The sequence below is a fragment of the Ochotona princeps genome, chromosome 2, assembly GCF_030435755.1.
Source record: "Ochotona princeps isolate mOchPri1 chromosome 2, mOchPri1.hap1, whole genome shotgun sequence".
Classification (NCBI taxonomy): domain Eukaryota; kingdom Metazoa; phylum Chordata; class Mammalia; order Lagomorpha; family Ochotonidae; genus Ochotona; species Ochotona princeps.
This window is the reverse complement of record NC_080833.1, coordinates 26,221,686-26,245,638: the sequence shown is the minus strand read 5'-3', so window position 1 is coordinate 26,245,638 and position 23,953 is coordinate 26,221,686. Positions and strand designations below refer to the sequence as shown.

The 23,953-nt window shown below is 37.1% G+C and overlaps 1 protein-coding gene across 7 annotated transcripts in view; it reads right to left on the bottom strand.

Moving 5' to 3' along the window:
• ZMYM4 (zinc finger MYM-type containing 4) overlaps positions 1-23,953 on the bottom strand; it is a 142,458-nt gene that overhangs the window by 53,335 nt on the left and 65,170 nt on the right. For all 7 annotated transcript variants that reach the window (XM_036494471.2, XM_058678708.1, XM_058678712.1 and 4 more), the window contains 9 exons: positions 19,410-19,494; positions 18,947-19,202; positions 10,849-11,023; positions 10,529-10,741; positions 7,537-7,687; positions 6,713-6,828; positions 6,052-6,327; positions 5,436-5,586; positions 4,526-4,698 (listed from right to left, as the gene is read on the bottom strand). In XM_036494471.2, the coding sequence (XP_036350364.2) occupies positions 4,526-4,698; positions 5,436-5,586; positions 6,052-6,327; positions 6,713-6,828; positions 7,537-7,687; positions 10,529-10,741; positions 10,849-11,023; positions 18,947-19,202; positions 19,410-19,494 (1,596 nt within the window). The remainder of the gene's footprint in view (positions 1-4,525; positions 4,699-5,435; positions 5,587-6,051; positions 6,328-6,712; positions 6,829-7,536; positions 7,688-10,528; positions 10,742-10,848; positions 11,024-18,946; positions 19,203-19,409; positions 19,495-23,953) is intronic.

Genomic DNA, 23,953 nt, shown 5'->3' with positions numbered 1-23,953 from the left:
TAGGATAGATCACATATCAGGTGACAAATCCAGTCTCAGCAAATTGAAGTCAAACCAGGGTATCTTCTCAGACCATAAAGGAATAAAACTAGAAATCAACAAGAAAAACAATGGAATACTCATAAAAAGCTGGAAATTAAGTAATATGTTACTGACTGATCAATGGATCACTGAAGAAAATTTAAAACCCTAAGTAAATGAAACGGAAACACAACATATCAAAAATCTATAGGATATAGACAAAGCAGCAGTTGGGACAAGTTCACAGCATTAAGTGCTTACACTAAAACAAAGAGGAACATCTCACATTTTAAAAATTAATGCACCTTGAAGACTTAGACAAGAACAAATCAAACAAAATCAGCAGGAAAGAAATAAGTATCAGATAGCAGAAATAAGTGAAATAGAAATTTAAAAAACATTTCAGAGCCTGGCACGGTGGCCTAGAGGCTTAAGTCCTTGCCTTGAACGCCCCGGGATCCCATATGGGCGCCAGTTCTAATCCCAGCGGCTCCACTTCCCATCCAGCTCCCTGCTTGTGGCCTGGGAAAGCAGTCGAGGATGGCCCAATGCTTTGCGACCCTGCAACTGCTTGGGAGACCCAGAAGAGGTTCCTGGCTCCTGGCTCTGGATTGGCACAGCACCGGCTGTTGCGCTGACTTGGGGAGTGAATCATCGGACAGAAGATCTTCCTCTCTGTCTCTCCTCCTTTCTGTATATCTGACTCTGTAATAAAAATAAATCTTTAAAAAAAAAAAAAGAAATTAAAAAAAAATCTCAAAAAAAAAATCAACAAAACAAAAATTTTTTCTAGATGAAAACATAACCCTCTATCCAAGCTACAAAGAAAAAACAAAAAATGCAAATGAATAAAATCAGAGATGAAAAAGGAGACATCATAACAGACACTACTGACCACTGAAATACAAAAGTTTTAACACACTACTATTAAGAATCACTGCTAATGAACTGAAAAACCTCGAACAAATGGTTAAATACCTGGATACATAAAACTTACCAAAAATTAAGTTGAAAGACACAGACAATCTAAATGAAACCATAACTAGTAACAGGATTGAAGCAGCAATCAGAATCTTCCAGAAAACACCTGGGACCTGGTGGCTTTACTACTGAAGAGGAGGTAACTAATATTTTGCAACAATTCCAAAATACAAAACAGGACAAAATTATCTCAAATTCTTCTTATGCAGTTACCATCACTCTTATACCGAACCAAAGACATGACATGAAAACAAAAGCGAAAACAAACAAAAACCCCACATAAAACTATAGGCCTATATTATTAATGTGTATAGATTTAAAAATTCCTAAGAAAATACTAGCAAATTAAATTCTAAACCACACCAAAAAGATCACATGCTATAATCAAGTTAGAAACCAATAAACATCATAAATCACATCAAATGAATACGGAATAAGTAGCACAGGGCAGTCCTAAACAGCTGCCAAGAAAGATTTTGGTAAGATTCACCACTCACATGATAATAATCCTCAACAAACTCAGTGTGGAAGGAACATATCTCAAAATTATAAAGGTTATAATAACACAAACAGCAGGCAATATCATGCTGAATGGAGAAAAACAAACTATTTTCCCTCAGATCTGGAAGAAGACAGAGATGTCTATACATCTGCCCTTAAAAAAAAAACTGATGAAAGAAATCAAGGACACAAAAAATGGAAAGATAGCTCTTGCTAAAATATCCATACAAACTAAAACAATTTATAGATTTGATAATTATCAAAATACAAATGGCATTCATGCCCACTGCTGCAGCACATACACAAAACGACATTTTTTAGACAATTTTTAAAAATTCTCAAATTCCAATGGAAATACAAAAAAAAAAAGCACAATAAAAAAGAAAAACAAACATCAAACTGGATGAATCACAGTACCTGACTTCAAAGCATACTGCAAAACTACAGTAATAAAAACAGCATGGTGCAAGTGTAAAAAAGAAAGTTACAAAGGGGCCAGCATGATGGCTCAACTACCTCATCCCTCACCTGCAAGTATTGGCATACCATAAGAGTTTGTGTCCTGGCTGCTCCACTTCCCACCCAGCTCCCTGCCTGTGACTTGGAAACATAACACAGGATGATGCAAAGCCTTGGAACCCTGCACTCATGTGGGAGATCAGGAGGGGACTCCCGGCTCCTGGATTTGGATCCACTCAGTTCCAGTTATGACACTTTGGGAGTGAACCAATAATGGAAGATATTTCTGACTCTTTCCTTTTCTCTTCAAATCTGCCTTTCCAATAAAAAGAAACAAATTAAAAAAAAAAAAAAAAAAAACAAAGAAAGAAGATACATAGATCTATGGACTAGAACAGAGCTGAGAAATTAATCCATGCACATACATTAAGTTTTGACAATAAGTACTAAGGATAATATTATAGGGCCTGGCACAGTGGCCTAGCAGTTAAAGTCCTCGCCTTACACGCGCCAGGATCCCATATGGTCGCCAGTTCTATTCCCAGCAGCTCCACTTCCCATCCAGCTCCCTGCTTGTGGCCTGGGAAAGCAGTTGAGGACGGCCCAAAGCATTGGGACCCTGCACCCGCGTGGGAGACCTGGAGGAGGTTCCTGGCTCCTGGCTCCTGGCTCCGGATCGGTGCAGCACAAGCCATTGCGCTGACTTGGGGAGTGAATCATTGGACAAAAGATCTTCCTCTCTGTCTCTCCTCCTCTCTGTATATCTGACTTTTCAATAAAAATAAATGAATCTTAAAAAAAGGATAATATTATAAACAAATGGTGCTTGCCAAACTCGATATATTTAGAAGAATGAAATTAAATCTACATCAGACACACACACACCCCCCAAGTGAGTCAAACCCCTAATTTAAGACCCAAGACTATGAAGTTGCTGGAGGACAATGTTGGGAAACACTGCAAGACACTGCTGAAGGGGATGACTTCTTGGAAAAAGAACACGCCACAAAACTGAAACTAAACAAACTCAGAAGCTCCTATACCGCATAGGAAACCATGAACAGAGAGAAGAGACACCTTACACAATGGGAAAAAACATTTGCAATTTATCTATTTGACAAAGGAATAATATCCAGAATATACCAGCAACCTTAAAAACTCAACACCAACAAAAAACAACCAATCCAGTTAAGAATTGTGTAAAGGACCTCAACAGACAGTTTTGAAAACAAGAAAAATACAAAAGGCCAAGACATATATGAAAAGAAAAAAAAAATGCTCATTATCACTAGCCATTAGGGAAATGTAGTTCAAAGCCACAATGAGATATCACCTCACCCCTGTGGGAATGGAAAAAATGCAAAACACAGAGTAACAAAAGCTGGCAAGAAAGTGAAGAAAGGGTAATTCCTATTCACTGCTGGTGGGGATGTGCATCCACTGTGCAAAACAGTGTGCAGATTTCTTCAAAAACCAGAAATCGACTTGCCATGTGTATGCAAGAGATAACTGCATCATGTTTCTCGCAGTAGTGTTCACAGTAGCCAAAATTTGAAATCAAGGTGTCCATGATCAGATGAATAGATAAAGAAAATATGGTACATAATATAATGGAATATTATTCAGCTATAAAGAGTGAAATTCTATTATTCCAGCAAAAGGGATACAACTGGAGAACATCATGTTGAGTGAAAAAAATCAGATACAGAAACATATACCAACTGTTCTTCAACATATGCAAGAGGTAAAATTTTGAAAAAAGACATGCCTGTGTATATCAATAATGCAGTAAAAATAGTCTTGTGAAACTTTACTTACACCTTTGTCAATACAGTGGTACAAAATGTCTTACCACTAGAATGTTAATGATAGGGGATTACTTCAAAAATGTACAGTATATCAGTGAAATGATCACCTTATCCCTTCAATTATCATATAAAATCACTGTATATATTGCTACTAAACTCGGGCCATTTTGCTTTTCACTTGTTAAATTTCCTATTCAGATCCATTAAGCCTTTTTAGTACGTAAATTCAAAATGTTATCTCAAAAACTAAAAATAGGGAGAGGGAAAGTGGGTAGGCAGGAGAGACAGAGGAAGGGAATGTCACTATAACCTTAAAATTTCATCTACTAAGTATATCCAATCTGCTAAAACTAAAACTTAAAAACAAATTTAAAGCTGTTTATATATCAAGAAAATTTTTCTTCATACTACACAGAATTTTTCTTTTTTAGGATTTATTTGAAAAGCAGAATTACATAGAGAGCATAAAAGAGCTCCCCAAACGCCCGTGACAGTGGGAACAGCGCCTGTCTGAAACCAGAAGCTGGAAACCTGAAGTGTGTTCTAGCAGCCCAGGCACTTGGGCCATTCTTGGTTGCTTTCCCAGTCCCATTAGCAAGGACAAGGACTGTAGGAGGAGCACCTATGACTCAAACCAGCACCTAATGATATCCTGGTGCTACAGGTCCCACAGCCAACTGCCTGCTATGTAGAACTGTAACAGCAGATAATTTACAACCTCACTTGAAAAACCCAACAAGGTGAAGTGCATTTACCTGATAGAACAAAACCGTGTGTTTGGACATGCAATCCTCACAGCAGAATTCCTCGACCTTTCCTCCCAGGTTATTCTGTACCAGTTTGGGAGATGTTTGTAAACAGTAACTGCACATTTTACAGTGATTTCCCCAGCGTTTTGCCAAGTCATGTTTATAAAGCAATTTGCAACCTAAAAAGCAGAACACATAAAATTAACATTAGGGAGAAATACGATGTAGCTACATTATTAACTTAATTGACCCAGAATATAATTTTTATATTTGGTTCAGATAAATTTGTAGATCAAAAGACACAGAGGATTAAAACAACTAGCATTTTTACAAAACGAAATAAGGATAACATATTACACTCTAGTCACAGTAAGTTTTTTATGGAACCTAAATTTGACCATATAGTCATATAGTGTCACATGTCCTTTTGTGTTGTGGTCAAAGGTTTGAAAACCACCTACTTAGACTAACTTGTGCAGATTCACAGTAACACATGGTAAACTTAAAAGGATTCATCTAAATAATGGAAATGAACTAGTAGCTCACATTGGTTTTTATGTTTAGACATCGTACATTTACAAAGATAAGGTCTTTAAAACAACAAACGGGTTTAAACAGAGGGTGATACTATAGCTAAAGGAGATCTATTTAGACATAAGTATGAGAACAAAAATTTTAGTTTTCACTAATAATGTTATTCTTCATATCACTATTTTTAATGTTCTACATTGAGGACAGTTCATTTCAACATCTATGCAAAATCAATGACTAAAGTCTAAAAAGTAAAGTAAGCATAAATAAATCATAACAGCTCGGTGTTACACATAAAGAATAAAATGACCTTTCAGCAATATCTTAAGTATCAACTACCTTTAAGACAGCTAACATACTGGGCAGACGAGATAATCTATTTTACCTTCACTGCAGAACGACTTGTCAACACCCGAGAATCGCACAGTCTCCTTGATAATCTTCTCAATTTTACAATATTCACATATTGCCATTACATTATTTATTTTCTTATATTCATCAGAACAATTCTTGCCACAGAACTGAAACATTTTACCCTGAAGAGAAACGATAAGTATTAATTAGATATTTGGTTTACTTTGTGGAAATCCTTATCCATCTTTCAAAACAGCAATTTTGAGATGAAAAGCTAAAAAGAGCATGGGTAAATCCATTTATATGCAAGTCTTTCTTTTTAAGCAAAAGTATTATTTGTTTGAAAGTCAGAGTGAGACAAACAAAAAGGGTTCTCATCTTCACCCCCAATGCTTGCAATGCTGGCACTGAGGCTGAGAAACTGGAATGCAATCCAGGTCTCCCACACCGCTTGCAAGAAGCCAGCTATTCTGAGTCATATCCAGTACCCTGCAGGGTCAGAATCTGTGGAAAGCTGGAATCGAGAAGGTGGACCCAGGGATTGAACTCGGGCACTCGATACAGACAGGACATACATCTCCCAAACTGGTGTCCTAACCACAGATGACTGCCTTATACTCAACTCTTATGAAGAATGTATGCTTTACCTTATAGTCAAGAAGTTCTGGTTTTGTGGCAAACAGCCGGTTACAGTGTTGACATTTGAGTTTCACAACACTTCGTGCAAACCCAACGTGCTGGGACTGGGCAGCAAGACGCTGGAGGCCAGCTGCAGCAGAGCTACTGATGGAGGTGGGAGAAACAGCGGAGGTGTTAGCTCCTCCTGCAGACACTGTTGAGCCTGTGGGGATGCTCACAATTACTTGGCCCTGAGACAAGGGCACTACTGAAGAATTCATTCCAGTTGGTTTGTTGAACAAATTCTGAAAAACAAAACAATTTTTTTAAAAAAGGTAGCTATAATCATTGATTCAAACAAATATCGCATACTTATATATGTCAAGTTGAATTCTAGGTGGGAAAGGGAAAGTTTTACAATTATGAACAGGCAAAAACCCCTGCCTTTGGGCAGCTTGCAAATGAATGAAAGAGGAACGAAGGGGAGGATCTCACTAATCTCAAAAAAGAATACACTAATCTTCAAGACGATGAAGTAACCATACAATCTTATAAGAGGTAGCTGGACGTCATGTTCCAAATATAGAATGAAGTAAGAATCAAAGCTTAACAAGACTGAGATAAAAACGTAGGCAATTTAGGCATTAGCATCTATGTGATCAGCTGACATTATGACACTGAGTGCCATACCTGGAAGGCTACCACACAGCTGTAGCTGCAGAAGTTACGTATGCTTCCGTCAGACATGGCCAGGTGATACTGAGGAATGGCTGAGGTTTTACAACTGTTACATGGTACTTGTACACCTTAACAAATCAAAAGAAAAATTAATGAGAAACATACACACATGTACATGAGTGTATGTGAAATAAATAAATTTTACACAGCACACAAGAATTCAAGTGACAGGTCGACAAGCAGCAGAAACAAACTAAATTCTATGAATGTCACATATAGACAAAAACTATCTTAACATTAAATTTTTTTTCTTCATAAGTAGTCGGTCTTAAAAGTGCAAAATAAATGAATGTTGAAATAAATTAGGTATGGATAAACAAAACACATTAAACAAGTCAGTTTGTAAAAGGAGTCTTTTAGTAAAGTAAGAAAACACAAATATGCAAACAAGCAATCAAGAAATAGGTTATATTTAACAACAAAAATCTGAAACGTTTTAAATTTGTCTTAAGAAATCTAAATTTCTGGGGCCAGCACTGTAGCACAGTAAACTAAATCTTCACCTACAGAGCCAGCATTCCACATGGGCACGAGCTCATGTCCCAACTGTCCCCTGCCTACGGCCTGGGAAGGCAGAACAGGATGGTTCAAGTCTTTAGGCCCCTCACACCCCTGTGGGAGACCCAGCTAAGGTTCCTGGCTCCCTCAGTCCCGTCTCTCCTTCTTCCTGTAATTCTGCCTTTCAAATAAAAATAAGTCTTAAAAAAAACCTAAAAAACCATAAATACAAATTTCTTTCAGCTATCCCACTTGATAGTTTATGGAAGCAGTATTACCTGCAGAAGCAACCATTTTAACTCTGTAAGCAGATAAACAATTAACAGAACAGAAAAGCTCTGTCTTCCCCAAGCTATTGGTATTTTCGATCATTTCTGCTGAGGATCTCAATGATTTGCAAAGCGCACATGGTGTAATTTTGGCTGATTTCTATTAAGAGAATAAAACAACACTCATTTTTAACAGCGGCCAGTAAAAACAAAATTCTTTCAAATGTTTGCATGTCTTAATGTTTCTGAACAATGGTGTTTAAACTTTTTCATTACAATTCTCAGTAAGAACTAAATCTTACCAGTGACTCAATTCACATGTAATCTGGTTTGCATTTGAGTAATATATGCATGCATATAAAATTAGAAAGACTTTCACAGAGAAATATATATTGCCACAATTTGTGGTATATGTTGATATATTCTACACTATTTCTCTTAATTAAAAACTTATGCTGGTTATAACCTAGTAGTTTATAAATTTCAGGAAAATAATTGGTTGTAACTAGTTTTTAAAACATTAAACAACAGTAAGAATTAATGTTCTAGTACTATCCTAAAAAATTGCAAGAATTCATCCAAAAATACTATTTATAGCAATATACTGAATCAAAGATATTTAACTCATGAGAAAACTATCAGACATTCCAATAATACTAATAAGAAATTATGTAAACAATAAAATGGGTGCAAAACTTGGATTTCACAGTAATCTGTGACAACAGTATCTTAAGTCCATGCAGCAGCAAATAGTGCTGAATATATTAAATGCTCCACATTCAGAATATTTACATGCCTCACACCAAAGGAGAGATTTCAAGATCTATCTCAAATTTTAACAGCTGACATTAAAATAGGTACATATTAAAATGAGCATTGGGTGCCCAGCACAGTAGCCTAGAGTCCTCGCCTTGCATGCGCCATGATCCTATATGGATGCCAGTTCAGGTCCCAGCAGCCTCACTTCCCATCCAGCTCCCTGCTTGTGGCGGGAAAGCAGTCGAGGACGGCCCAAAGCCTTGGGACCTGCACCTGTGTGGGAGACCCAGAAGAAGCTCCTGGATCCTGGCCTTCAGGTCGGCTCGGCTCTGGCCATTGCAGCCACTTGGGCAGTCAATCAGCAGATGGAAGATTTTCCTCTCTGTGTATCCGGCTTGCCAATGAAAATAAATAAATCTTTAAAATGAGCACTGGCCTTAATGCAACCGTCGTCTTCTTACTGTTCAACCTTACTTTCCATCCCTTCTTCCTCAGGATACAGATGTAGACTCCATTTATAAAACCTGGGCCAAGACTTAAGTGTTGTGATGCTTACACTGACAATCTCTATTTGACTTATCAAGTACATCTGCCAGTGCTGCCTCTGTGGCCCAGTGAACCCCAAAACACTTCCGCTACAAACACCTATTCATTCACACACCGAGAGACATAGAGCTCTCAGAGTAGCTAGTACATCTAATATTTGATCAATGAACTGTTTAGAAGGGAAAAAAAAGCAGAGAGGCAAAAAGGAACAAGTATATTGTACCAAGTTCTACAACCAAACTAGAAATCTTCTCATTCTTAACTTTGTATTATCTGAAAAACGTGCTGGTGATATAGGTTGTCCTCTAATCCCTAACAGACTTAAAACAATACACAGGGCCCAGAGCTATAGCGTAGTGGTTAAGGTCCTCGCCTTGAATGCGCCAGGATCCTATATGGTCACTGGTTCTATTCCCAGCAGCTCCACTTCCCATCCAGCTCCCTGCTTGTGGCCTGGGAAACCAGTCAAGGACAGCCCAAAACCTTGGGACCCTGCAACTGTGTGGGAGACGCGGAAAGAAGTTCCTGGCTCCTGGCTCCAGATCGGCACAACACTGGCCACTGTGGTCACTTCGGGAGTGAATCATCGGACAGAAGATCTTCCTCTCTGTCTCTCCTTCTTTCTGTACATGTGCCTTTCCAATTAAAAAAATATATATATATATATACAAACAAGGAAACAATCTGGAGCTGAGGGAGTTTTAACTGCTCCCCTCAGGGTAAAACTATGTTAGTACTGTAACAGAGTGTGGGAATAAAATCTAGGTCGGTATTTATTTATTTTAATACTTTTTGCAAAGGTGACCGGGTTACAGATCCATGTGGGCATGTGATTCTGATCAATATGGAGATGGTCGGGGCAGTGGGAAGGGTGGACAGAGAGTCATATGAGGCCTCACTGTTTGGAAGAATGCTCCTAGGCTGTTAATAGAGTGATGATGATTGTTCTGAGAAGTTGTCCACTTTGTACATCAGAGTTGTGAAATTCTCTCTAAGGCCTGCTGGCTGTACTTTGTCTACTTCAGAGTGCCCACAGACCCAGATGCTTGTCACAGTGGCTGGCCTTCAGAATTTTCACTGTCCTTTCCATCTTTTGATGAGCTACATGAAGGCTTTCACTGCCTTAGATGAGCTGGGCATCTTGTTTTTCATGTTCATCTGGGCATGTTCTCCATTCTTGCACAAGGGTCAGCAACTGAGATGGCCCACTCCTGTTTCAGGATGGGACCATAATGTCTCTGAGGTTTTCCTGAGGTCAGCAATCTAGTAAGGAAGCCCCCTAAGAAGCGTCACAAGGGAGGTCTGAAGACCTTGCTCTCATGTGTGCCAGCTGCAGAAGGGTCAGTCAGGCACTAGCCTGGTCCAGTCAACCCCCACCTGGGCGCTCTCACTCCCTGCTTCTCTTTAACTCACTCCACCTTTCTCTACTGACCTGGTCTGTCAAACAAATACATCTTGAAAAGAATGATGCTCAAAATATTAATCACATTTAAAACAAAAAAGGCGTACCCAAACTACACATATTTCAAATGCTGGAACAGAAGCTGCTACTAACTCTTTAACACACTAATACATGTTCATTACACAACACTATTTATATGTAAAGTACTTTTTAGTTAAGGAAATAGATTGCTCTCAATATTTTTAATATACTCTTTAAAAATTCTATAGACTGCAATTAAATATGGTCATATACCTGCTTGTATGCTGTGACACACGTTGAACTACAAAACTTCTTAGACTGTCCCTCTATCTGAAGCATGTGGCACTGTCCAGAGCCACTGTAACAGTAACCCCCACAGTTCTCACAGCAGTTCATGGTGAGGTTGTTAGCCGACCGAAACTTAGAGAAGCAGGCATCACTGCAAAGTTTATGTACCACATTCTGGTAATTAACTTCATGTCGAATCTAGAATCAAAAACCAACAAACCAACAACAAGCGGAGACCATCAAAAGCTGTTCCCCAAGACAAACATTAGGTCATTCCTCCCAATAAAGTAAAAAAGGGAACTTACAACAGCATTCTTTTGACACATACTGCATTTGGTTGAAATGCTATTTGTGTTTATGGTAACAATAGGTTTTTTTTTCAGTTCGTATGTTGACAAACATGACTGGCTGCAAAAATCTTTACTGGTGGTGGTATTTTCAAACTGGGCACTGATCACATCCTTTGGATTTAAAATATCCCTAAAAATGATAACAATGATAAAATAAGCTACAGTATAATGCACTTCTCTCTTTTGTGTGTGTGTGAGTTAAATAAAGAAATAATACAGAAGCAATTATAACACAGGGATAAGGGAAATGGAATTGAAATTTAAAACTTAAATTTTCTGAGATAAACTTACAAACTGAATTGATCCTAAGTTCAAAATGGAATGAACAGACCATCTACTTCACAGAACTGATGAGATTTAGTATATTATGTTTCAAAGATTAAAAAGAAATACAGTAAATGGTTAGTATTTATTTTCTTTGAGATTGCAGATTTCAAAGTTTATCTGTATTTTCAAAATACTTTTGAAAAATATTACATATGAAAATCTTAAAAATCAGTATCATTTTAAAATAAAGTTGTCTTTTAAACCACACAATGTATGAGTACAAGGTAAAATGTTTAAATGAAAAATCTAACACTTCCTAACCTAAGTATCCTGAGTACTAAAACACAATCAAGATTGAAACCCTAATAATTAAGGATCCCTTATCGTTCCAACGCTAATGTTCATCAGAAAATCAGCTTTTCTACAGTAGTTTATCAGGTAGGTTAACTGTGAATCAATTTTAAAAAAACAGCTTTTAAAAACTAATGAACTAAATAGAAATGAAGTTTTCTAAACACTCTCCTGTGTTACATTCATTTGAGCAAGTTAATCAAATTATGCTAATAAAATGTTTATGAAACAATCACAAAAAATATGTGCTTCAAAAAAATTAACAGGAAACATCAGAAATCATTATTAGAAAAACATCATATTGAAACTACACTATAATGTGCAACTCCATACCTTGTTGTCTTCCACACTTAGTAGTTCTAGACTACTTTGCTTGCTGCATTTACTTTTGTCTTTTATAGCACTTTTTAAGATTAAATTTTAATGTATTTCATAGAGTATTTACTGAACAGTTACACTGAGCCAGACACTAGCTAAACCCTGCAAGATATAATCCATGCATGCATTCAAGGCATTCAGTTATTGTAAAAATAGACAATTCATAAAATACTGTCAAAGAAGCATTCTTAAAACTTTAGAATACAGGTAAATTTTAAGAGATATATACTGTATACTACAGAAACATGAACGAAGAAACAATTATTTTAAACAATACGAAACATGAAAACAAAAATCCAAAAGAAAATGGTATTTTGGCTAGGTCTTTGAATATGAGTTTTCTAGGAAGTTCGGGAGAAGGTGGTTGGGGGCAGCAGGAGCAATGGCAATAACAAACCATAAAAGGTATTTATCAGGGATCTCAGCATTCTTAGAGTCCAGTCAGATCCACCTTACTATAGCAAAAATAATATCTTTTGCTAAAATGAGAAGCAATCTCATTCTAGATAGCAAAAATTCAGAATAAAATAATCTAGAACCAACTACTGCTTCAAATGTCATCATATCAATAATTGGATTTCCCTAATATTAGCAAAATTATTCTCAAAATTACTTTTATGTAAGATTCAAAACACATTTTAAGAAAACCTAAAAGTTAAGTGATTAGCTCAAATACATACAGAATGTAGGGTAATTTCTAAAGTCCAAAAGAAATAACTAACAAAACAGAAGAAAAAAGCTATTGAGCCCTGGTCAGCTAATAATTTCTTTGAACCTACGTGCTGCTACTGTATTAATACTGGTCTATAAAAAAAGTAGAAAATCCTTTATATTTCTGCCCACTCAAATTAAACTGAAATCCTTCCTTTGGGAAATGATTTAAATTAAATCTTGATCACACAGACTACTCAGGGAAACAACCGATATGTGAAAAATAATCAACTCTGTGATACTGCGGAAATGTTTTCTCTGAAATTAACATCATTATATTGAAGGTACATTTAACTCAGTATTTTTACAATCAAGAGGGAGGGAGTTAGAAGCAAAGATGAAAGAAGAGTTCAGGAAGCAAAATAATTATGAGAAGAGTATATAGAAGAAAAAGCGGAGAAAGCAGACACAGTAGCGAAAGGGAGACTGGATGCAGATTAAAAAAAAGTGAATGAAGAGGTTCAAAAGTAATAGAATATCGGGTAAAAAGTGGAAAATTTCATGAGCGTGGATGATATCAATGCCATGGCACTTCAAGGTTCAAAAAGAAGAAAGGAATTAAAGAGAGTTTAACGGTGGATAAATAGCACATCAGTTAATAAAGAAACCACCTCTTGGGACAACCACGGCCCATACAGAAACAAAGCACAGGTTCCGCTTGCCATCCCATCTTCCTGCTAATGCAAATCCAGGAAGGCTAAAGGTGAGGGCTCAAATATATCAGCACTTTCCACGCACAGGGAGAAATGTCTTCCCAGTTCCGGCATCAGCCTTGCCCAGTGCTCCATGGGTGTGGCAGCCGTCTGGGGACTCAACCAGGAGATGGGAAATGACACGCTCTCCAGCTCTTCAAATAAAGAAACAAATAAAACGGGCTTATTTTGGTGCAAAAAACAAAAAAAAAAAAACAAAAAAAACACCACCTTTGAATTCCACGTGTAGCTTCTCCGTACTACGATTTCCTGTGGCTTTTTTTTGAAATACTCTCATGAGAAAACGTAATCTAGGAAAAAAAAAAAACCAAAAACGGGGCCCCACGTGTTAAGTTCTGGCTCTTTTGTATCCTGTATGAGTGCTCTTTTGCATCCTGGCTGTTCCACTTCCCTTGCAGCTCCTTGTTTGTGGCCTGGGAAAGCAATCAAGGACAGCCCAAAGCCTTGGGACCCTGCTCCTGCATGGGAGACCAGGAAGAAGCTCCTGGTTCCTGGCTTCAGACCAAGTTCAGCTCCAGTCATTGCAGCCACTTGGGGAGTAACCAGCAGATGGATTTTTCTCTCTGTATCTCCTTCACTCTGTAAATCTGACTTTCCAATAAAAATAATCTTTTAAAAAACAACAATTAAAATGTTAAGATATTTTTCAAAATTACAAATAGGTTAAAAAAGAAGTCTATCTCCAGATACATCAAAGCAAGAGTCCAGATGCCAGAGATAAGACATATATGGACAAGAATTTTAAAAATATAAAGAAAACACATAGTTTGAAGCACATGCTGTGTTTTCTTTGGCCTATTTGAAAATAACTGATAAAGTTTTTACAGAATTACTGATTACTAAAGTAGTAATTAGATAAAGAAATAAAATGCAATTATATGAAATTATTTCACATGGTCAAATAAGAAACAAGGAGCAAAAACTAAAAAAAACCTTTCTAGCCAACTTAAATCTTAGAATCCCAGTGAGTAGGCTGGAAAATAGATTTCAGACATAACATACACCTAAATACTCATTTTTCAACAGCAGTTGTTAAAATCCAAACAATATAAAATCCAGCAGCCTATTCTGTTTTAAACTGAACTTGCATAAAACAGTTAACAGTTATTGCAAAAGCAGTGACAATAAAAAAGAGCTTTTTAAATTCAGGGTCATTAATTCCTTCATCTAACAAATGTTTACTAAGCTATCTATTACACTCAGTACACAGTGGTACGTACAACAAAGGTCTCACCATCAGGGCCTTTTCAAAAACACTGACATAAAACTGTATATATTTACCACATTCAACATGGCATTTGGAGGTATACAGATGCTACTGTATGAGCAAATTTGGCTAACCAACACATGAGTTATCTCAAATGACCATTTTGGGGTAAGAACACTTAATATTCACTCAGCAATTCTCAAACACATAAGAGTACTTCAAAAAAGTTTGTGGAAAAATTGAATTAAAAACAGCTTATTCTGGTGGAAAAACTTTCTTGAAGAGCAGGTGCTACAGTGCAACAAGGTAAAGCTGCCACTAAGGATTTCTGGATTCTGTATCTGCGTACCAGCTAGAGTTCAGTTAGTGGGCTTCCAATCCAATTTCCTGGTAAGGTGCCTGGAAAAGCAGTAGAAGATGGCCTAAGTACTTGGAGCCTTGCCACGCACAATCAGGGTATCCGAATGGAGATCTAGGCTCCTGGCTTCACCCTCGCTCAATTGAGGCTATTACATGTGTTTGGGAAGTTAACCATGTAAAATCTCTATGCCACACTACCTTGAAAGATAAATAAACCTCAAGTAGAAAACAAAGTTTGGGGCCCAGCACAATAGCCTAGTGGCTGAAGTCTTGCATGTGCCGATATCCCACGGAGGTGCTAGTTCGTGTCCCATCCAGCTCCTTGCTGGTGGTCTGCTGCTGGCCTAGGAAAGCAGTGGAGGATGGCCCAAGGGCTTGGAACCCCACACCCACAGGTGAGAGACCCGCAGAAATGATTTTTCTCTCTGTCTCTCTCTCTCTATAAATCTGACTTTCAAATAAAAAAACAAATAAATCTTTAAAAAACATAAAATTTAAAATTCAAACACGGTTTATTTCATAATACACATTTTCCAAAAATTTCTTGTCTTTCTCTCTACTTTTCAAGATTTATTTTTTTTTTATTAGAAAGTCAGAATTACACAAAGGAGACTTAAAGAAAAAGATCATTCGTCCTCTGGTTTACTTCCCAAGTAGCCACAATAGCCAGAGCTGAGTTGAGCCGAGCCAATTCAAAACCATAAGCAAGGAGCATCTTTGGGGTATCTCACATAGGTATAGGGTCCCAAGGCTTTGGGTCTTCCCAGCCCACTAGCAAGGAGTTGGATGAGAGGTGGAGCAGCCATACATGAAACAGCGCTTGTATGGGATCCCGGTGTGTGCAAACACTAGCCACTACGCTATCATTCCGGGCCCAAAGGCTTCTCTTAAATTAACTACTATACCATTATTTCTCAAATTACAAGTCACAAAACATCAATCTTACTACTAAATATAAGTTTACTTTTTAAATAAAAACTAGTATTTCCTAATCTACTTTTGAAAAATTATTTGAGAGGCTAAATTGTTTGAGATCAATAGACAGAAAAAAGGCTCCTATTTATTCATTTACTGCCCAAATGCCAACGAGGAACAAGACTGGCTAGGTAAAAATTGAGAGCCAAGAACTCAATTAACTTGAGCCATCACGGTTGCCTCACAGGTTCTGCATTAGCGCGAAGGTGAAGTCACGAGCTGCAGCTAGACGGACAAACCTGATACTTCAACTGGTGTCTTCACTCCCAGGCTAAACACCTGCCACTTAAAACCTACTTTATAATCAACACTTGGAAAATTATTTTTAGCTACATGTGACCATTGAATACACTACCAAGAGACTAAAAGCTAGTATTATTAAAGCTTTTCAAAGAACTATTACAAGTGGAATATTCCTTATCAATAGCCTGGGACCTGATATGTCTCAGATTTAGGAGTTTTCTTCAGATTTTGGCATGCTACACTTATATGGAATTGACATTGAGCATTATTAATCTGGAAAGGTAAAATGCATAGAAATCTGAAAATTTTCAAGTGCTTATATAACACTCAGTTCTGAGCTTCAGTGGATTTCAGATTACAGAAGCTCAATGTGTACAAATTTAAAAGACAATGCAAACATCCAAAAAACTGCAAAGCTCTTTGTTTTCTAAACAGAATTAATGTCACAGGAAAAACTTCCTCCCAACAGCTTCACCTACACAGGGATACATGCATTATGATACATATTTAAACTAATGTACTCTCTCAAATACAATCAAAACTTAGGGGCTGCACATCATGGCTCAGTGGGGTAAGCTGCCACTTGGAACACCAGCATCCCACATTAAAATACTACCTCATGTCCTCACGTTTCTGCTTTTTTTTTTTAAGATTTATTTATTTTTATTAGAAAGGCAGATTTACACAAAGAAGGAGAGGCAGAGATCCACTGATTCACTCCCCAAATGGCCACAATGACCAGAGCTGAGCTGACCTAAAGCAAGGAGCAGTCTCTTCTGGGCCTCCCACAAAGGTGCAGGGTTCCAAGGCTTTGGGCCATCCTCTTCTGCTTCTCTAGGCAAGCAAAGAGCTGGTTGGTATGTGGAGCAGCTGGGACACGAGCCGGCTCCCATATTAGATCCCAGTTCCTGAAAGATGAGGATTAGTCAATCAAGATATTAGGCCAGGGGACCAGAGCAGTAGCCTAGTGGCTAAAGTCCTAGCCTTACACGCACTGGGATCCCATATGGGCGCTGGTTCGTATCCCGACAGCCCAAAGTCTAGGGACTCTTCACCCACAAGGAAGGCCTGGAAGAAACTCCTGGCTCCTGGCTTCAGATCACTGAGTTCCAACCACTGTGGCCACTTGGGGGATGAATCAATGGACAGAAGATCTTCCTCTCTTGCTCCTTCTCTGACTTTCCAATAAAAATACATAAATCTTAAAAAAAAAAAAAAAAAAAAGATATAATGCCAGGTCCATTTCTCCGTTTCTAACCCAACTCCATCTTAACAAACTTGGGAACGCAACAAATGATGGTCCAAGTACTTGGGGCCCTCCCATTCCTGTTGGGAAAACCAGACAGTGTTTCTGGCTACTGGCTTCCACTAGATCCAGCTCTGGTTGTTGCCGACATTTGTGGAAGGAACCAGCAGTTGAAAGATATCTGTGTGTATCCTTGTTTCTCTCACTACGCACTTCAAATCAATCAATCATGTTTTAAAAATTCAGCCTTTGTTTATAAAATACAAAGAGATGTTCCTGTAACTTTGACCACAGAAGAGAGTATATTTTCCCCTTTTTAAGACACGGAAAGGGTAGTAATCATGTGAGGAACTATAAACATTATTTATATAAAGTAATAAGTCATGATTTGAGCAGTTTGATAACAGAGAATACAACATGATTAAGAATAAGAGCATTATGGTTTTTTTACTTACTGGTTTAAATCACCTTAGAATGTTACGGAATAAAAAGTAAGTCACAACTTTGGTAATGGCCTCTCACAACAAAGTGCCTGGGCTTCAGGCCTGCCTCTACTAATTTTTGTTAAAAAGAAAAAAAAGAGATTTTTTTTCAATTTATTTGCTTGAAAGGCAGAGTTATAGGTAAGTGAAGAGTTGAGGGGGAGGGAGAGATTGACAACTATCTTTCATCAAATGGCCTCAATAGCCTAGGATGGGCCAGACCCAACTCAGAAGCTTCTTCTGTCTCCCATGTAGGAACAGGGGCCAAAGTACTTAAGCTATCCTCTGCTGCTTTCCTAGGTCATTAGCAGGGAGAGGGATCAGAAGTGGAACAGCTGGGACACGAACTGACATCTATATGGTGTTAGAATATTGCACCAACACTCCGCTTCCACTCTGATCCATCTTCCTGCCGTGGAGCACCCTAGGAGGCAGCAGATAAAGGCCTAAGTACTTGGGTCCCTACTGCCTAAATAGGAATCCAAATGGAGTTCTGGACTCCTGGCTTTAGCCAGGCGTAGTACTAGTCACTGTGGGCATTTCAGGAATGAATCGGCAGATAAAAAGAAATACTTCTTTCTCTCTCTCTTTCTCTAATTAGTAAATAAGCAAAATATGGAGAAGTTAGTCAAAATTAGTTCATAGTCATCGAGTATATCAGAATTACTAAGGTCATTCTCCCTTTTTATTCATAAACTCTGCAATGAACCCTGAGGCTTTTCAAAGATATTGAAAACTTAAACACACTGGAGAACATTTAACGTTAAGAAAAATGTTCAACTACATTCATGTAACAGAAAATGTAAATCTTAAATTAAACTGTTGGTTTTAATTATCTAGTGCCTGCAAATTACAAGATAAAGTAACATGGTGACATGATATTCCTAGGCATGTACTTAATATAAAGCAGCTCAATTAACAAAGACATTAATTTCAAGCACAATTAATGTATAAAAGGAAGATTATTTAAAATAAAATATAAGGTAAACACCTAGAACCCAGAAAGCTTTAAAGCAGCAGCAATATGCTGGCACTAAAAAAAAAAATCACAAAAACACTGAATTAAACATGTCACACAGGCTTGTTAAAAGAAACAAGATAATTTAGAATTCTGCTATACTTTGAACAACTTGAGCAAGTTTTCTTGGTGAGAGGAGGTGGTGGACGGGCAGGTGGAACTGTGTATCCAGTGAGACACAGTGTGGAGCAGAAGAGCTGAGTGGACCCCTTCCTCTGGTACGCAGTCTGCCCCTTCTGGAGGGTTTTCTTACAACCAGAACAGGAAACTCGAACAGCTGTGGCTGGAACTGAGGGAAGCATTTTATTCATGCCAGATGATGCCAGTGAAGGCTGAAAGCCAGTAGTCAACTGGGGAGCTATAAAAAAATAATAAAAGGTTTTACTTTTCACTATTAATTTTACATACATACAATTTTCTAGTCCTGAAACCCAACAGTAATGACACAATATGCAATTTTAAGGGCATGCTAGATGGACAGAGAGACCGGGCCTATTAAGAAGAAACTTGCTTTATAATGTTGATCAGAATAAACACAATTCATTTATTCAGTCCTATTTCTTACCAAGAGTACTGCCACTGACTGAAAAAACAGCACTAATCTTCAGTTCTCCCTCCTGAGTTTTTGGTTGTTGCCCATGACTATACTCCTTCAAAAGAGAAAATAAATAAATAAGTGCACATAGAAAAGAACACCTAACAACTCCAGATATTTGAGACATATTACTATTTCTGTATAGAGGTAGAAAATGTTAATAACATTAAAGGAAGAAATAATAAAAATACAAGATAGTGCGTAAACTGACACAGCTATAAGGCTATGTCTATATATGCTAGAAGAGTAAGATTCAAAAGATGAACATTACTATCAAATCAGCCTACGGAAATATTAGGTCTGCATAAATTATTCTGGAAAATTCAGTATAGTATTTCAAATTATTCTCTATTATAAAAGTAATACACAATCACTAAAAAAAATTCAGGTAAGTCCAAATAAGAAAATATCGAGTCACATTTCTATCACCCCCAAATAACCACTGTTATTTTCTTGATATATTTCTTTCCAGTCTTTTCATCCTCTGTTCAAAGGTTTAACACAAATTATTGTAAAAGAATTTATAATGGCTAGAAAACAGTGTTTGTAAAATCATGGTCAAGAACCCGAAGGTTGTGGTGGTCTGAATATTCTATAAGGTGGTTTTCCACATTATGCACATTTCAATGATTTCCAAATGCATGTTAACACATTTTAAGTTCTGAAAAACCATCATATAGCTGAATTCTACAAATTTCTAATGTTTGTTTTTACAATTATACAGTTACACTGTGAAACCAGTACATGACACCTGTAACTTTTATTTTAACCAAGTGTTTATTACATTGAAACTTGAAAAGCCCTTCAAGACCCTTTATTCTTGGAATTCTGAAGCATATCAAACATAACTCCTTTCTTATAGTGAAGGGTTTGTGAATACATTACAACTTTGGGAAATACCAGTATTTCCAACAGACATACCAGATTACATGAGGAATGTGATTGGGATGAGGTAAGTATGGCATTTGAGTTTCCCCAGACACTCAAGTAAGGGTTCCAAAAAAAAAAGTATTTTAAAACAGTACTTTTCTAAATCAAAATTTGTGCAAAAATTGATAAACAAATGTTACAACTTTAAATAAGGACAGGATTAGTATTTCTGGCACTTCCCTTTTGCATCAGACTCTAAAATGGCTTTAGATGGCACTGACATTATACAATAACAGTCCAACATTGGTTTATTAAACATTTCCACACATTCAGCACCACCAATTGATACCATAATGGATATCTTTGTGAATACTCATACTATCATATTCAAGGTCACTCCTTCAGGAAATGACTTTTAAAGTGTATTTATCAGGTAAAAACACACAGAATACAGGTTTTCAGTATCTAATGACTGTTTTCCCTAACTGAACTAGCTGTGTTTACTCCAGCAGTTAAGCCAATTAAATCCTCCTATTTTGCTTCTAGTTAAACCTTCTAAAAAGTCATTTACAAAAGTTCATCATTGAGTAATAGTAACTCTGTAGCATTTTGTTAGCAACATTTCCTCGATATGTACTGAGTTAAAAGTTCTATGTACTGAAGTTTCCAATTTTATGTCAAAAATCTGAGTCTTTACCTTTGTGATTTCTTCTATCTCTTACAAAGTTCTACTTCCATAATAAAATTATAAGAAAGCAGTTTCACTGTTTATTACACAGTCCTTTAATCCAGGGGTCAGCAAACTTTTATCTGCAAAGGGCCAGATAGTAAATTTTTCGACTTTGCAGGCCATATGGTCTCCTTGCAAGTATTCAACTCTCCCCTGGTAGAGCAAAAGCCCCCATACATCAAATGTAAATGAACGAGACAATGTTCCAATAAAATTTTATGAAACACTGGAAGGAAAAATAAGAATAAAGACAAAACAAAAAAGGAGGCGATTCGGTTTAGCCAGACATTGATAACTTGTCAACACTTGTTTTGATCTATTTGGGATATATTCACTTTAGGGTATAAAGTTTTTTTCATTCTCTAAATTATTTCTATCTTCTACCAATTACTACGACAAATCATTTTAAACACCTATTTTGGGGTTAACTATTCTGCAGCATTCTCCATCTGAGAATTATGTATTATCCTCATGATATTGTGTGATGTGAGACAATTTCACAGGATCTGTCACCCTCAACCCTTTTCTGAAATAGGTATATGTAATACATTTGTGCATGTACATGTCTATTGCTCTTTAAAATGTCACAAACTTATCATTCATAGCCTCATCCAAATTATACCAAAACTATGTTAAATAGGACTAAATGACAGCGTATTTCTTAATTTAAAAAATGTATAAGTAACCTCTCCATTCATTTAACTGCATATTCATTAGTTATCTTTTATCTCACAAGCACTTTTTAGATGCTGTTGAGAACAAAGTATCTTTGTCATTATAAAACATAAATATAAGCGTCACTCACAGAAATACTGCTGTTTCATGTAATTCAACTAAGTAGTTCACTAAATGCTCATGAATTCTATTAATTCTCTAATAAAGATCCTTACCAGCAAATGATGATAATTTTATCTCCCCTTTTCCATTATTTTTCTTCTAATTCCTTCAACAGGTATGGGGTAAAAATCCAACAAGAGTTAAAGTTTACATCATTTTACTTTCAAATTCAATGATTGCCACTGTTCTATGACCAAGAATATCTAAAAAACGTGCGGTGAGTTATGTGAGATGTCTTTTGGCATCTAATAAAGTAGCTACAGATAATCTCCAAAGTTGTTCTAACATAATTATCATGCCTATGTTAAATAGCATATTAAAACAAATTTACAATGAAATTTTTTAAACTCAGAAAACTCCAAAATAATACTCATTGGCATACATTAATGATCCCACTAACTCTTTGTCTTATCTGTCAAGCTATGCCAAGAACCTGACATATCGCTTTAAGTTTCAAGTTTACACTGCCTATATAGATAGTGAAATAAGTATATCTGAAATATAATTTCTGCACATCTCTTAATGCCTTCAAAGCAGAATCAGGTGTGCTTTTCTTTTACAACAACTTCATAACTAATTTTTACAAATATTTTGACAAATAAATTAATGACCAGCAAATAATTAATGACTTTTTGCAGTGAATATTTAGTTGACCAAAGCTTTCAGAAGCATAAAAATAAAGTTATCAAAATAGAAAAAATAATCCTTTACCAACAATTTTCCTTCAATTACCACAAAGGAGAAACCACATCAATATTCTAGGACATTATTTTATTTTCATTTACTTGGAAGGCAAAGAGAAAGAGGGAGAGAAACAGAAAGAGACAGAAACACAGAGAGATCTTTCACTCCAACTGGTTCACAAACGAAAGTTGAAGCCATGAGCCAGGATTCAGGTCTCCCACCTGGATGGCAGAGACCCAGGCCATTATCTCCCGTCTCCACGCATGCATTAGCAGAAAGCTGGATCAGAAGCAAAAGAGCTGGAACTCAAATTGGTACTCTGATACGTAACGCAAGCGTCTTGAACAATAGTCTGACGAGCTGTTCAGCAATACTCTGCACCAGGACAGTATTTTAAAAATAAAGAATACAGCTTCCATACACAAATCAACTTGACATGACTAAATTGTTGCAACATTTGAATTACTACATTCTATTTGCCAGAACTATACAAATTACTATTGCAATGATGAGATAATACAGTTTCCATTTCTAAAATTTTATTTGCGGGCCGGGAGCGACAGCCTAATGGCTAAAGTCCTTGTCTTGCACGCACCAGGATCCCATACGGGCACTGGTTCTAATTCCAGCTGCCCCACTTCCTATCCAGCTCCCTTTCTGTGGCCTGGGAAAGCAGGAGAGGATGTCCTAAAGCCTTAGGAGACCTAAAGAAGTTCCTGCTCCTGGCTTCGGATCAGCTCAGCTCCGGCCACTGAAGCCACTTGGGGAGTAAACCAGTGGACAAAAAATCTTTCTATCTCTGCTTCTCTCTGTATATCTGCCTTTTCAATAAAAATTAAAATAAACCTTTTAAAAATTTTGATTTGAGAAGCACAGTTACAGAAAAGAAAGGGAAGTAGAGAAAGAAGACAGAGACACAGAGACAGGCAGACAGAAAGCTCCCATTCATTGGTTTACTCCCCTAACAAGACTGGGCCAGGGCCAGAGACCAGGAACACAACCAAAGTCTCCCATGTGTAATGCAGGAACCTTATACTTGATTCATGACCACTGACTCCCAGGGCCTGTACCAGCAGGAAGCTAGAACTGGAAGTCAAATCCAGGCACTCCAACATGGGATGTAGATATCTCAAATACTTGGCTAAAGGCCCCTCCTGCTTCCCAACTTGATCAATTTAAAACTAAGATTGGGGATTAACTTTCTATTGTTATGAGCAAGAAGAAAACAAAAACATCGTGATTCTAATGTAGCATTTATCAACTGGCTGGCAGAATGCTTGGAAAACAGAAAAATGAGGTTGCTGGCTGAATTTAAAATCTTCTCTAGTCACCTTTAAAAATTAAAAACTTTTACAGAAAAATTGGTAGATTAATAAAATAACACTTGGTTGTA